General features: G+C 41.4%; 1 protein-coding gene and 1 long non-coding RNA gene across 3 annotated transcripts; one reads left to right on the top strand and one right to left on the bottom strand.

Annotated features, from left to right (window-relative positions):
• Positions 1–412: 412 nt before the first annotated feature.
• Positions 413–5522, bottom strand: LOC148891222 (uncharacterized). The gene is made up of 4 exons (XR_016116403.1): positions 5380–5522; positions 3473–3517; positions 1978–2148; positions 413–512 (listed from the first exon to the last, which is right to left on the bottom strand). It is a non-coding gene; the product is annotated as an uncharacterized LOC148891222 (long non-coding RNA).
• Positions 5523–11610: 6088 nt separating this feature from the next.
• On the top strand, positions 11611–15330 carry scg2b (secretogranin II b). 2 transcript variants are annotated; one of them, XM_089008646.1, is made up of 2 exons: positions 11611–11720; positions 12829–15330. In XM_089008646.1, the coding sequence occupies exon 2, from the start codon at positions 12848–12850 to the stop codon at positions 14642–14644; it is 1797 nt and encodes a 598-aa protein (XP_088864772.1). In that variant the 5' UTR covers positions 11611–11720; positions 12829–12847; the 3' UTR covers positions 14645–15330. The 2 variants fall into 2 exon arrangements, with proteins under 2 accessions (XP_088864772.1, XP_088864771.1); XM_089008645.1 differs by lacking the exon at positions 11611–11720 and adding an exon at positions 11975–11992.
• Positions 15331–15402: the final 72 nt, after the last annotated feature.

Here is a 15402-nt window from a genome sequence, read left to right as displayed (position 1 = left end):
CTAGTTAGACAGCTAATAGATAGCTCGCTAGGTAGCCAGCAACGGTGACCCCTTTCTACCGGGAATAACTCAAATAGATCGAGTTAGCTAGCTAGCTGATAGATGACTAATAGAAAGCTAGATAGCTAGTTAGACAGCTAATAGATAGCAAAAAGATAGCTATCTAGATAGCCAGCAACGGTGTAGCTAAATGATGCAATCCCAATTTCAATCATTACATTCAAGACAATAAATTCTTTTTCCCCATCCAACCCTTCAAACATCACACTTCCCGCCACCTCCCTATTAAAAAGCCATGAAACCAAAGCAGAGCGAGCGCACCGCTAAAACCGCGGGGAAAAGGAAGAACATCCACCATATTGAATAAAAGCGACGGCCCCACAACGAATGGAACGTGTCCAATTTCTTATCCCGCCCTCTGTTTTCCCTCTGACTCCGAGGTGTTCGCTGCGTCGCAAGCTCCGTATCGGAGTTGAACCAAGGATAGATCCTCGAGAGCTGGTGGGTGTCAGCTGGAGGAAAATGTAATTAAATTCTGGGGTCTCAGCTGGGGTGAATCAGAGTAAAAGGGATCAACTTCTCTGCTGGCTTAAAAATATCTCAATCACAGACTAATGTCAATTCTATTTTTGTCCATGAATTTTTATTAAATAATTCCAAATTGTCTTTCAGCTTCCTTTCATTGCTTTTCCCCTATGAGTACTTTCCGTATTTAAGCATTTAACCAATCACATTTCAGCCATCATGTGTTACCGGGGTCTGAAATCGACCTGGACGCCTTCACAATCAGTTCTGCAGGCCCTGTCGCATCAAATAAGTGTCGATGAAACAGTTTCTTGAACCAATCAGAGTTCGAGTTGGCAACTCAAAGCTTGCTGGAAGGCGCTGGAAACGTCAGAGTGTTCGCAAACTATGATTGGCTCCTCACATGACTGGCTCGTCACTAGCCACGAGTGATAATAGCATACTGGCCAGAGCTAGCACATTGTATCTGTAGCGAGCTGCATAAGCAAATATATTTTTGTGTCGATTTAATCTCCACAATGGCTGAAGGAGAATAAATGGATTTGGTTACAGATATACTGTTAAAGCCATTTTTAAAGATGGACCTTTCAAGAATAGGTGGACATCATTAAGAAAGGTTGGATAGCTCCGAAGCTAGGAAAAAATAGCAAATACAAACGCTCCCCAAATTACGAACGAGATACATTCCAAACGGTCGTTCGTAAAGTGAATTTGTTCGTAAGTTGCTTCAGTGCTATATTATAGGAACTAGCTAAAATGTATTATAGGAACTAGATAAAATTATCACAGAGAAATCACCTACAAGGGATCATTCCTCAAGATTGTGAAAGAAGAAGGTTACATTCCTCATCAAGTGTTTAATGCTGATGACTCCATTCCATCAAGCCATCAATGACCATTACAAAGGTAAATAAAACGACTATTATACAGTACAGTTGTTTTCTTTAATTATAATACCACAGCACATTTATTATACATAAAATAATGTATATTTTGTGTAGTTTTAATGCTTAATTTTTTTTTAAAAGTATGTTTTATGGGGACCTGGGAACAGATTATTCTCATTTTAATGGTTTCCTATGGGAAATTATTTTTTGGGATACACACTTTTCGCCTTACATACTGTCTGGGAACCAGTTAAGTTTGTAAGCCAAAGTATCATTGTATTTTATTTTATTATATTTTTTGGAGGGGCTCGTGGCTTTAAACGGCATGTTCATTCATTTCAATGCGGGAACAAAAAGAAAGAAGCTAATACAGTCCAATTAAAATGGCCGTGCTTGCTCAAACTATCATTTTCTTGGGCTAACGTGAAAGGTGCCCAAACGAGCTCTGTTAATTTGCGTAAACGAACATGCAAAGAGGAAGAGTGATGGTGAAGAGACAGTTACAGAGAAAGACGAGGGGAGGAGAAAGGGGGAGGGGTGGAGTTACGTCTGGACGATGACTCACCGATGGCGGGTATTTATAGCATCAATGGAGGGTGGTGGGAGTGTGTACTTGGAAGGTGCAGGACGGCATCATCACGCGGCCCGACGGGGAGTGGCGGGAGAAGCGAGAACTTGTTGGAAGGAGATCGAAAAGCTGGTGAAATAAAGGCCGTGGGCGTGGATGAATGAAATTCTGTCCATAGGATGAAGTGCAGAGAAAGGCAAAGATTGGCATTTAGTCGTAAACTACACAGAAACAAACAGCCATTGGGTGTGACGGACTTAACCCTAAATGAAGCCCGTTAAGGCTTATTTCTTTGAAAATTATATTTTATGGAAACCTGGGAACGGATTATTTTCATTTTAATGGTTTCCTGTGGGATTTTTTTTTTGGGATACACACTGTCTCGCGGTATACTGTTTTATCTATATATCTATATGTCTATATACAGTGATGCCTACCTGGCTTACGAACTTTTCGGTTTACGAACGTTAAATTTATGAAAATTTTACCTTGGCATACGAACTTTTTCCAGGATACACACGGAGCTGCCTCAATGAGTGATCTGTCGTTCGCAAATGAGCCCGTTCTTCTAACAATAAAATGGCTTGCCGACTGTTGTTGTCCTCTATTCCCCGCCCCCAGTCTTCGGTTAAAGCCACGTGATTGGTAGAGGCATAGTGTAGACTGCAAAGTTAAAATATCCCATCAATCAGGCTCCACAAACAACCCACATCTGTACAGTTGATGCAAAAAGCTATCAACCCAGCTAAACAGAACACATTTGATGAGGAACTAGATAAAATTATCACAGAGAAAGCACCTACAAGGGATCATTCTTCAAGATGGTGAAAGAAGGTTACGTTCCTCATCAAGTGTTCAATGCTGATGAAAGCGGCCACGCCATTCCATCAAGCTATCAACGACCATAACAAAGGTAAATAAAACGACTTTATTATACAGTACAGTTTATTTCTTTAATTATAATACCTAAGCACATTTATTATACATAGAATAAGGTATATTTTGTGTAGTTTTAAGGCTTAGCAAATTAGAAAGTAGAAAATTATGTTTTATGGGGACCTGGGAACGGATTATTCTCATTATAATGGTTTCCTATGGGAAATTAATTTTTGGGATTATACACTTTTCGCCTTACACACTCTGTCTGGGAACTAATTAAGTTCGTAAGCCAAGGTATCACTGTATTTGTAAACAACATGGCATCTTGGTAAGGGCTCAACATGTTTTTTTAAACAATCAGAAATTAAATAAGAAACAATCATAGAAAGACTTTCACATTGAAAAAGTGCATTGCAACCTTCTGATTCTCAAGTGAGACGCAAACCTAACGTTAACCTCTTTGATAAAACTAGTCACAAGGAGCCAACAATAAAAACAAGAGATATTATTTAAAAAAAAACAATGAGAATAAACAACCAAAATATCACAAATCTAATCATGTGAAACTAATGATTAAGAACAATTAAGAAAAATGAATCATAAAAATACTTACAAAGTTCCAAGAGGAAATAACAGTGCCGAAAGATGTCGAAAGTATCTGCAACACAAGGCTTAATGAGGAGATGCCGAACAGGTGAGTCTGCTGGAGAAAAAAAACGCCCTTGGCTCCAGCTGGAACACAACCCACCATTATTGTGAAAGTCAAGATGGAACAGAATAAAAAATAAAACCGTGAGGATACATTCAGTTTTAATGACCATCATTTTTATACTTTATTTTGTCTTTGTTTTTCTAAATTATGCACAAATCAGATCAATTTGTTACATATTATAATGCATGTTTCAGCTTTAGGAAACATTTGTTTGAATTTGTCAGGAGTCTTGGAACGGATTAGGGCATTTCCATGAAAAACACGTCTCTACTTATATATAAAATATTCCAATTAACTCATTAACCGCTGGACGATTTGCAAAAATATGTCCACTCCAGTGCCAGGGTGTTTGTCATTGTCACTCAAATTCTAGCACCCACAGAATATTGAGTTTTAGTTTTAAACATTACATTTAGCACAAGAAACCTTAGGTTCTCTTCTTTCATCAGAAAAAAAGTGTTAATTTCTAAGTTATATGGATCTGGAGTTATCCGAGCTTGAAAAAGGGGCAGCTGTACAAAATACCACATAATGCATACGAAAAAGATACGTTCCAATCGGTCGTTCGTAAGGTGAAGTTGCTTCAGTGCTATATTTTGTATGGAATATATGTTTAAGGCTTATATAAGCATGTTTAAGATTTATATAGGTACAGTAAAGTCTCGTTATATCGATATCGGATATATCGATAGTCCCGGTTATATCGATATTTTTTCGGACTCCCTTGAATATCGATATAACGAGACTTTACTGTATGTTTAAAGGACAACCGACACCATTTTTTTGTTTCCTAACTGATATCAGAAAAACGTTTTTTAGCATCTAAAATACCCAAAACACGCAGGCTGCTATTTTTAGTCAAATGCAAAACACCAATAAAAATTAGTTAAAGTGTCCCAAAACTATTTGAAAATGGAAATGGTGAATTTCAGAAGGTCCCGCCCCCTTGTTCGTGACGTCACCAAAGGACGTCTTTGCCTTGCTCTAGAATCAAAACAATGGCGTCAGATTCGGAGAAGATGCTTTCTTGTTACTCATCCAGTTATGAATATGATTCAAATAGTTCTGAAGAGGAAAGCATACATGTTTGCAATCGATTAAAGAAGTCCTTCCATATCATTTTGAGGCGTCTGGACTCCAATGTAGCTCCCAGAAAATGCACAAGATGGCGTCCAAGCTCCATTGGAAATGAGCTGATTTGTCTGCTGGGAATTTGTGTCAACTAGTATCACATAGTAGTTTTGGTGAAACACACAACGATTCACCATCGCGTTATTTATGTGTTGTCCTTCTAATTTCGCCATCAACACGAAGTTTTCAGACCAAACAAAGTACCCAAAATGCATTGTGTGTCGCTTTCTCGGTCAGGGGGCGTTTCAGACGTAACGTCACGTCAGGCATCGTCAACAACTCGAAAATAAGACTTCCGGAATATTCAGCGCGAGTCTTAAAATATAAAATATAGCTATTTGCGGTGGAATCTTTGTAAAATACGCTCAGTAGAAGTCATTTGAATTGATTTTACAAATTATGGACACAACTTGTGTCTGCGTCGGTTGTCCTTTAAAGACACAACTTCATTGATATGTGCGCCACTTCAAATGCAAATGGTGCATTCACAAGACGTTATAAATAGTGCTTTTCAATGAACGACAGCGTACGTTCGAACGATATTCCCTCGGCGTGACATTGTTTCTCCACCCGAACGCATCGCGCCGGAGCGGCTCCAATGACGTCAGTGTGCGTGCGTCACACGCCCACCTCGCTTCCCTTCCCCTGCCCTCCTCTCGCCCTTCATAGACACTAACATCATCTGTTTGCTCGTATGCGACGTCGTCGTTAGCGTTGAAAAGGGATGAGCCAAAGAGAGAGGCCGCTCGTCCGCCAACGCGGATCCCTCAAAAAAGAAGAAAACTCGTCATGTCAAGCCAGCGTTGAAGACATTTAAGTGACAAGAGGCAATCAGGAATTGATTTGTGCAGTCAGTTCAGGAACAACCCCCATACCCACTGCCCCCGCCCCAATTCCTGACCATTTAAAGTGAATAGAAACTAATTATGGAATAAAATGCATCACAGTGGGCCGCGACTGCTGAATGGAAGTTGAACCCTTTCATGCACTCAGTAACCCGATAACATGATTAGCTGTCCTGCTGTACTCACCGCAGTCCCTGAAAGGCTGCAATTCCTGAAAAAAAAGACAATGTAAATGCTGAAAAACAAAACAAAAAATGGCCGTAGGAGAGTAAACGTAGAATGATTGGGCTAAAGGACAAGTTCCGCTAGTTGACTCTAAGTAGACTAGCTAAAACAGGAGATTCGATGTAGTTTAGTTTAGTTCGTTCACTACAAGTAGACTCTGAGTGGATTAGCCTAGCTTTAATCGAAATAGACATGTTTAGCTAGGACAGTAGTTAGGTTAGCCTGGTCAACGAGAAGTAGATTAGTTTAGCTAGGCTACTCTAGTTAATATAGTAGACCATAAGAAAAACTAGACTATCTAGTGTACTAGAAATTACGAATAGAATGTAAGAGGACAGGTTCCGCTAGTTGACTCAAAGTAGACTAGCTAAAACAGGAGATTCGATATAGTTTAGTTAGTTTACTACATGTAGACAAGCTAGTAGACTCTGAGTGGATTAGCCTAGCTTTAATCGAAATAGACATGTTTAGCTAGGACAGTAGTTAGGTTAGCCTGGTCAACGAGAAGTAGATTAGTTTAGCTAGGCTAGTCTAGTTAATATAGTAGACCATAAGAATAACTAGACTATCTAGTGTACTAGAAATTACTAATAGAGGACAGGTTCCGCTAGTCGACTTGAAATAGACTAGCTAAAACAGGAGATTCGACATAGTTTAGTTAGTTTACTACATGTAGACAAGCTAGTAGACTCTGAGTGGATTAGCCTAGCTTTAATCGAAATAGACATGTTTAGCTAGGACAGTAGTTAGGTTAGCCTGGTCAACGAGAAGTAGATTAGTTTAGCTAGGCTAGCCTAGTTAATATAGTAGACCATAAGAAAAACTAGACTATCTAGTGTACTAGAAATTACTAATAGAGGACAGGTTCCGCTAGTTGACTTGAAATAGACTAGCTAAAACAGGAGATTCGACATAGTTTAGTTAGTTTACTACATGTAGACAAGCTAGTAGACTCTGAGTGGATTAGCCTAGCTTTAATCGAAGTAGACATGTTTAGCTAGGACAGTAGTTAGGCCTTACACACTGTCTGCGAACCAATTAAGTTCGTAAGCCAAGGTATCACTGTATACATATCACCATTAGTGATGAAAGGCCACTATTTTTTTCCTGACAGTACATGGAAACGTGGCCTTTTCAACATGGAGCATACGCCCGCAGAGTAACACTTTGCACTTTCATCCCACTCGTCTGCTGAAATCTTTCTTCCAGCCTAATTTGCTCCAAACCGACACTCAATTAATGCTCCATTCTACCTTTTCCGTCAGCCCAGGCAACACAATGTCTCCGGTAGCATAATTAGTGCATCAAGCAAAGAAAGTGACTCTATCAGGAGAAGAGGCGGCCGTCGGAGGAGAGCGCACGTCAATGCAAACCGGTGCAAAGAAACAAAAGGTGGAGGCAATTGAAAGGCCGTGAGGCGGCGTCGCCATGGAGACGTGGGATGAAAAGATGTGCCATGACAACGGGTGTGCCATTCTCGCGCCTCTCTTCTCCATGGTTCCTTGGATGGGTGGGCAACTTGTTCAGGGGTGGTGCTGGTAGGGTGTTGAGGATGAACATGAAAAGAAACAAATGAGCATGGGTCCTTCCTTCATTCACAGTTCCTCACATTTTAATGACTTTTTGTTTCAAAATTGATGTTTCAATTTATTGTTATTTGCTGCTGTCAAATGTAAATTTCTCCACTGCGAGATTAATAAAGGCTAATCCAATCCAATCTCCCACGTTACAGAAATTACAGTTCACCCAATTCAGATTTTGGAAAATAACATTATTTTGCACAGGCCATTGACGCGGATTTTGGCTAATGTTCATGGTATCGTTTAAAAAAATAATATTATTAATGATAATAATAACAATACATTTAATTTATAAGCGCCTTTCAAAACTCTAAAATTCACAGGATACGTTTTTTCCTATGGGTGAATAGAGGCAGCCACACGCGGCAGTGTTCACTCAACGCGGAAGTAAGTCAAATATATAGCAAGTTAGCTAGCTATCGAATACTGGGGGAATACTGGAACTGGGGGGGTGGGGGATTCAGAAAGTCCCGCCCCCTTGTTCGTGACATCACTTTTGGTCACAAACTGCCTTGCTCCAGAATCAAAACATATCTGAAATAGCTTCAGAGAGTTCAGATTCAGAAAAAGATCGTTTCTTGTTACTCATCCAGTTATGAATATGATTCAAATAGTTCTGAAGAGGAAAGCATAAATGTTTGCAATCGATTAAAGAAGTCTTTCCGTATCGATTCGACCCGCCTGGACTCCAATGTAGCGCCCAAAAAATGCACAAGATGGCGCACAAGCTCCGCTGGAAATGGGCTGATTTGTCCACTGGGAATTTGTGTCAACTAGTATCAAGTAGTAGTCTTGGTGCAACACACAATGATTCACCATCGCGTTATTTATGTGTTTTCCTTCTAATTTCGCGATCAACACGGTTTTCAGATGAAAAAAAGTACCCAAAAGGCATTATGTGTCGCTTTCTCGGTCAGGGGCGTTCCTTCAGTGACGTTACGTCGGGCATCGTCATCAACTCGAAAACAAGACTTCCTGAATATTCAGCGCGAGTCTTAAAATGTAAAATACAGTAAAGTCTCGTTATATCGATATTCAAGGGAGTCCGAAAAAATATCGATATAACCGGGACTATCGATATATCCGACCCTGTTTGCATGTAATTTTCTCCGTGCGTGTATAGAAATAGTATCGATATAACCGGGACTATCGATATATCCGATATCGATATAACGAGACTTTACTGTATAGCTATATGCGGTGGAATCTTTGTAAAATGCGCTCAGTAGAAGTCATTTGAAGTGATTTTACAAATTATGGACGCAACTGTCGGTTGTCCTTTAAAGAACAAAAAAATGCCTCATGATGAAAACGCACCCGTGATTCTTTGGCCTGCTGAGATGGTCTACTATCGCCCTTTTTTTAATCATTCTGAAGGCCTTATTTTTTAACACGTGGAAAGTGCTTTGAGTTGCATTTTATTATGAAAAATGCGACATAAATACTTGGTTGGTGAGTAATAATAAATAAGCGGGTGTTAAGTATTCCCAATAAGGCTCTGCAATACTTCCTAATTCTCGCACAACAGCTGCATCAATGGCTTCCTGAATAGAAGCATTTCATTCTATTTTTGGTACGTCAGCATATGCATAATCCAGCAATCTGCTAATGGCCATCGAGAAGGCAAGCAATGATAAGATAAAAGGAGCAGATGAAAATAGGCCTTTGACTTTTCCATCGCCGCTAATGGACTGGACAGAGATGCAAATGGAATGTCAAACCAGGTAGTGTTGCGATAAAAAAAAAAAAAAAATGGACGACAACAGGCTATACAATAGCCTGCATATCCGTTTTCTGGATGACGTTCACATGAATGATGATTCATTTACTTTTCAATCAAGTGAACTAATTTGGTCTAATTTAGAGATTATCTTTTATTTGTTTTCAATTGTGTATGCACAGGAATGATTAATACCAGTGGTGGGCCATCAGGGCCTGCAAGGCCTTCTCTGCTGGCCTAAAAATATCAAAATCACAGCCTAATGTAAATTATATTGCAAACATTTATGCTTTCCTCTTCAGAACTATTTGAATCATATTCATAACTGGATGAGTAACGAAAAAGCATCTTCTCCAAATCTGAAGCCATTGTTTAGATTCTAGAGCAAGGCAAGACGTCCTGGCGTGATGTCACGAACAAGAGGGCGGGACCTTCTGAAACTCGCCACTTCCGAGATCATTTTGAAGTAGTTTTGGGACACTTTAAGTCATTTGTATTGGTGTTTTGCATTTGACTAAAAATATCAGCCTGCGTGTTTTGGGTATTTTAGATGCTATAAAACGTTTTTCTGATGTCAGTTATGAAACAAAAAAATGGTGTCGGTTGTCCTTTAAGCATTTAACCAATCATATTTCAGCCATCATTTGTTACCAGGGTCAGAAATCCACCTGGATGCCTTCACAATCATTTCTACAGAACATGGAGCATAAAAATGGCTTGTCATTAGCCAATCATAGTATCACTAGCCACTAGTGATAAGCGTATACTGGCCAGAGCTAGCACACTGTATCTGTAGTGAGCTGCATAAGCAAATATATTGTTGTGTCGATTTAATTGCAGTTTTGTTAACCCACAATGACTGAAGGAGAAGAAATATAATAATACATTTCATTTATAAGCGCCTTTCAAAACTCTCAAGGTCACTTTACAGTCACAGGATAAGTTTTTCTGTGGGTGAGCAGCGGCAGCCACACGTGCCAGCATTCACTCAACCCGGACGTAACTCTAATAGATAGAAAGCTATCTAGCGAGATGATAGATAGCTAATAATAATAATAATAATATGTTGCATCTACAAGCACCCCTCAAAACTTTTAAGGACATTGCTAATAGATATCCCTATGGCTAATAGCTAGCTAGATATCTGGCATATAGGTAGCTAGCTAGATAGCCTGCTAGATGGATTTGTTTGCCGATATACTGTTAAAGACATTTTCAAGACGGACTTATCAAGAATTAAGGTTGGACACCTGCGAAGCTAGCAAAAATAGCAAATAATAATAATGCAATTTTATGAAGTTACCATAAATGTTTAGAGTAAACATATGAACAGTTTAATGGCAGCATTTCTTACATTTCTTCAAGTCACAAGTAATTTCCTAGCCAACAGCACCCTCTAATGGACAGGTCGTAATATCACACCACAATCGCAGCTGATTGATTCAGACTAGCACTACTGAAGGCCTAGGAGTGACACGCACGGCCCGCCACTGATTCATACATAGTTACAAACTGTCACTTGTTCATTGTTGTACCAAGAAAGTAATATTGACACAAATGTGAGGGCTGTGTTTGGTTTGGTGAGGTCGTTTTTTTTGTAAGACCATCTATTGAGGACAAGCATTGGATAAAATGCACAGATGTATGTTTCTCCATAGGGGGCGCAAAGCTACGTTAGATGACCACCACCGTACTATTTCGGGAAACAAATGCTCTTTTGGGAGCTTGTCGGAGCTCACCATCCATCTTGTCACTCTCCACATGCGTGGCCCTCATCTGGCAGGCGGCACGCTGCGTCGCCATCTTTCTCACCAGTGGGAGTGTCGCAGCTTTGGCTCAGAGTCAACCGGGGGATGTTTATTACCGTCTGGTTGGTTGATCTCAAGAAAAAGGAGGATGAAGAAGAAGGAGGAGGAGAAAGAGAAAGAGAGGAGGAGGTGGAGAGAAAATGGAGGAGCGGAGAGGGGGGGGGGGGGGGGGCTACCGAACTGCAACATCGCCTGTGAGTCATACTGGAGGGTTTAACTCTTTATGTAACTTGAGATACGGAAAGAAATTGAAGTTTACGTAAAGATGATAAAAATGTTTGGCTTTTTCCTTAATTGGGAACAGTCATCAATGATTTTTTTTATACTCGTGTTCTATCTATCTATCTATCTATCTATCTATCGAAACAATTCTTTTTTTTTTACTTTACCCTTACACGAGCATTCCATCTGTGGGAATCAATACATGCTTGTTTTTATTTTCCGTTCAAGTGACTCAAACCTAAATGTATGTTATTTTTAACACAAAGGGAGCCTTTTCTCCTTTGTTTGCAACAAGAAAGCATCCCGAGTCGTTATAGGCGGATCAATAGTTCTCTCCGTGCAACAGAGTGTTGGAAGGCTATTTTTAACATTGTGAGGTTTTTGGTATACCATGCCATAAAAACGTGAATCATTTATGTTTTTTTTTTTTTAAAAGCGGGGCGGGGCTGTCTTTTGCGTGCGTGCGTGCGTGCGTTTGGCGATGACGTAGTGGTCAGGTGTCCTCTCATATAGGCGGAGGAGCTATCAGAGTGCTGCACTCACAAAACAACATAAAGCTGCAAGAGGACATGTCCAACACTTCCACTGTTGTCTGATCGTTTTTTTTTTAATCCAAAGGTAAGACGCGCATTTTTTTCGACTCATTTCACGATGAGATAGATTGCACTGAATTAAGCAGACTCGTCATATATTTGATATGGATTGCAATGAAAAGCCCAGAAAGCTTGCATTGAATTGTTTTTTTTTTATGCTGCCGTCCAATTAGACCTCGTCGTTGCTCCTCACAACGCGTGGAATGAGTCATACCGAGATTTGATCGAGGGTGGATGGATAGAAACGAACGCTTCCTTGTGGATACGCAGATCAATGGAAAAGCCGAGGATACGTTTGTGAGAATTTAATCAACGTGTTATAAAATGATCGGAAGGGGAGACCGACGAACAATGGAACAAAATCGATACCATATTTAGAAGTGTTTTCCCAGAATGCTGGTCACCAAATTTATCGTGGGTGGTGCAAAGTATGAGAACCACCTATCAGACTGATTAAGCGAGAAAAACAAATCATTTATGAAATTCCATTTTATGTATAGGGAGTATCTTTCTATCTGCTCAATAATGTGTGATCAAGCACAGATGAATATAATTAAAAGTTAAAATTGTTTAATAGATATATTTTTTAATATAATTGATGTACCATATATAGATAGATGGAACATAAATTATTTAAAAAGAAATGTATGTATATACACATATTTAATTATCTTCCATAAGGCACTTATAAATGAAATGCATATATCCTTTTATGGAATTTCAATTATTTAAATCTGAAAAAATATTTTTTTTTAAATATTAAAATATATTTGTTTAATTTAAAAATATTAATTATATAATTGATATTCCATATATATGGATAATCAATTTTTGAAAAAAAAAGTACAATTGATTATCCATATATATATTAATAAAAATATATACAGTACAGTAAATATATATATACATTTTTATATACATACATAAACACCAATTATTTTATGTGTTGGATCAAATGAAAATATGGTAGTGGTAGTTGACAAATGACATTTGGTTATCAGGCAAGAACAGGAACAATGTGCACAAAACCAAAATGGCAAGAATGGTAATGCATTTTGGTATCTAATAGACGAATGGAATTAATAGTTAGATGGATACATAACAGTCTGCATGTTGTTTTTTTCTGTGTACAGGGGATTACTTGCCTATAATATGCTGCATTTCCACCACAAATTGCCCACGGGGGCAGCCGTGATCCTGCTCGCCGTCCTCCTCCACGGATGCGGCGTTCAGGCTGCGTCTCTCCCCCGCCACTTCCGTCTCCGAGGCGGCGGCGGTGACGAAGGCCAACCTGCCGGTTCCGACCTGCTCAGAGCTTTGGAGTACATCGAGAACCTGAAGCAACGTAACGGGGGTGGCGCCGGACCCGCGCCCTCCGACTACGACGAGGTGGACAAGTTCAGAGTCTTGCTTCAGCTGGCCTCCCAGCAACAGCGGCAGCAGCAGGAGGAGGAGGGGGAGGAGGAGGACGAGGCTCCCGCGGAGCGACAGGACATCACTGCGGAACAACTGATGGGATCCCTGCTCAAGTCCCTGCAGGATCAGGCCAAGCTCAGCCCAGCATCAACGCCCCACAATGACCGTCGCCTACACAGGCATCGCACCAAAGGTGCAGAAACCGGCCAGGGTTCAACAGCCGATTACGCCAACTACCCGAGGCCCCACAAGAAGTACCCGCTGATGTTTGAGGATGAGGAGAATACGGACGCCTCCAAGCGGGCCACAGAGGATCTGGACCAGAAGTACACCCCCCAGAGCCTGGCCAACCTCCGCTCCATCTTTGAGGAGCTGGAGAGGATGCCCATGTCGGAAGGGCAGAAGAGAGACATTTTTGGGGACGAGGACGAGGAGGGTGAAGATGAAGCGGCCCCTGGAGAGGAGTGGGTCCCCGTGGAGGAACGAGAGGAGACCGAAGAGATGGTGAACGGGAGCCACGAGGAAGCAGACAGGGCCCTCGCGGATCAGGAGGAGGAAGATGGCGAGGAAGTGCAGCGACGTTCGGGTCAAGACCAAGAAGATGCTAACGACGATACCAAGCTAGTCGATTACTACCTCCTGAAAGTTCTGGAGATGACTGATCAGTCACAGAAGAGGGACCAGACCGGAGAGCAACGGAAGAGACTCATCCGTCCCTCCATCGTGGATCCTCGTACGGTGAAAGAGCTTCTGGAGCTGTCGTTGAAGCTCCACATCCCCCCGCAAGACCTCATCGACATGCTGCTGACCGAGGAGCTCCGGAAGCTTCACCGTAACCCGCTGCCCCCTTCGTCTCGCTACGCTACTGGACAAACCCCAAAAGTACGCTACTTCAGTCGAAGACTGCCCGTGAAGAGCAAGGCCGCCGCCCCAGAGGACATGGACCGAGAAGACTTTTTGGACATCATCGGCGTGGAGACGATCAGTAACGAGTATCCGGTGATGCCCAGACCCATCAAGACGTCCTCGGATAGGATCCCGGCGGGGAGCAACCCCGATCCAAACGCGGGATCAGTCAAAATCCCGTCGCCGGCCGGACGCAGGGAGAATCTGTTCTTGTCCGAGCTCAACAAGATGCCCTTCCGACGTCAGGTCGAGGACGACGGCGACGACGGTGACGTGGAGGACGAGGTGACCACGTATCTGGCGGCCAAAATCCTGACCGAGTACCCGCCCGATGGCATCGCCAAGAGGGACACCCAAGCGCAGACCAAAGGCCACTTTCCCTCTGAGCTGTACGAGAGGGCCGTGAAGGACTACTTGAGCCAAGCGGACTCTGGGAGCAGACCGGTGGCCAAGAGGGAGGCCGTGGAGGAGAAGCCCACTGAGGCGCAGAGCAAAGAGGAGATGGAGGAAGAGGTGGACGGGGTGGACGGGGCGAGGGCCAAGACCTCCGCCCCGGTTGCAGGCACCACGTCGGGGGGAGAAGAAGAAAGGGAGGAGCACCGTGACAAAGCCGTGGCCGGAATGTAAACGCTATAATTCGAGTATTTCAATTTTCTGTATGGTGGATGTGATCTAGTTTACAAATTTTATTGTACATACACACACATACACACACACACACACGCTAAACATTTAGTCCCTATTTGCTGCAAGGTCATTATAGAAATATAATGACGTCATAGGAGATGAGACCAACCTATTCAAACGACAGGGTTTGCAATTTTGACGAATGGGAAAATTTTGAAGTATCCATATCCAATAAGAGGCTAGAATTGAGTCTTGTGACACTGTTTCAAGTTTTTGCATCGTGTTTGTAGAAACGGATTAGATAATCTTAAAAAGGAATTAATTGACCTTTGTTAAAAAAATGGATGTGAATTTAGCTGTAAACTGTGACAGCCTCTAAAAGATCAAAGCGCTTTCCGAATATTTGATAATATAATCGGGGTTATTTTGAATTGAAAACAGGCCGCCGTGGCTCCACGTATATTCAGGGTTTGTGAAAATTTGTTGTGATCATGATGATGGATCGTTATTTAACAGTCTCAATATCAGCCTGCCTTCCGATCGCTTTCATACCGCAAAGCTCCGCATTTTTTTGTCAGCCTACCGGTGGATGTGCTCTGTGTATGCCCATTTTTAAACCATTTTGTACATGCTCAATAATGTGTGATCAAGCACAGATGAATAAAGCATCAGCGGTATTATTTTTCTTCTTGCTGAGTTGGGTTGCTTCTTGTGATGAAGAATTGTCTCAGTGACTTGGTTCATTAAAATACAAATTT

The sequence above is a fragment of the Hippocampus bargibanti genome, linkage group LG11 (genome assembly GCF_051943395.1).
Source record: "Hippocampus bargibanti isolate YZ-2025 linkage group LG11, ASM5194339v1, whole genome shotgun sequence".
NCBI classification, from domain to species: domain Eukaryota; kingdom Metazoa; phylum Chordata; class Actinopteri; order Syngnathiformes; family Syngnathidae; genus Hippocampus; species Hippocampus bargibanti.
This window is presented reverse-complemented; position numbering and strand designations above follow the sequence as displayed.

Coding starts and splice junctions, on each gene's coding strand:
- scg2b (XM_089008646.1), top strand. CDS start 12,848: ATGCTGCATTTCCACCACAAATTGCCCACGGGGGCAGCCGTGATCCTG.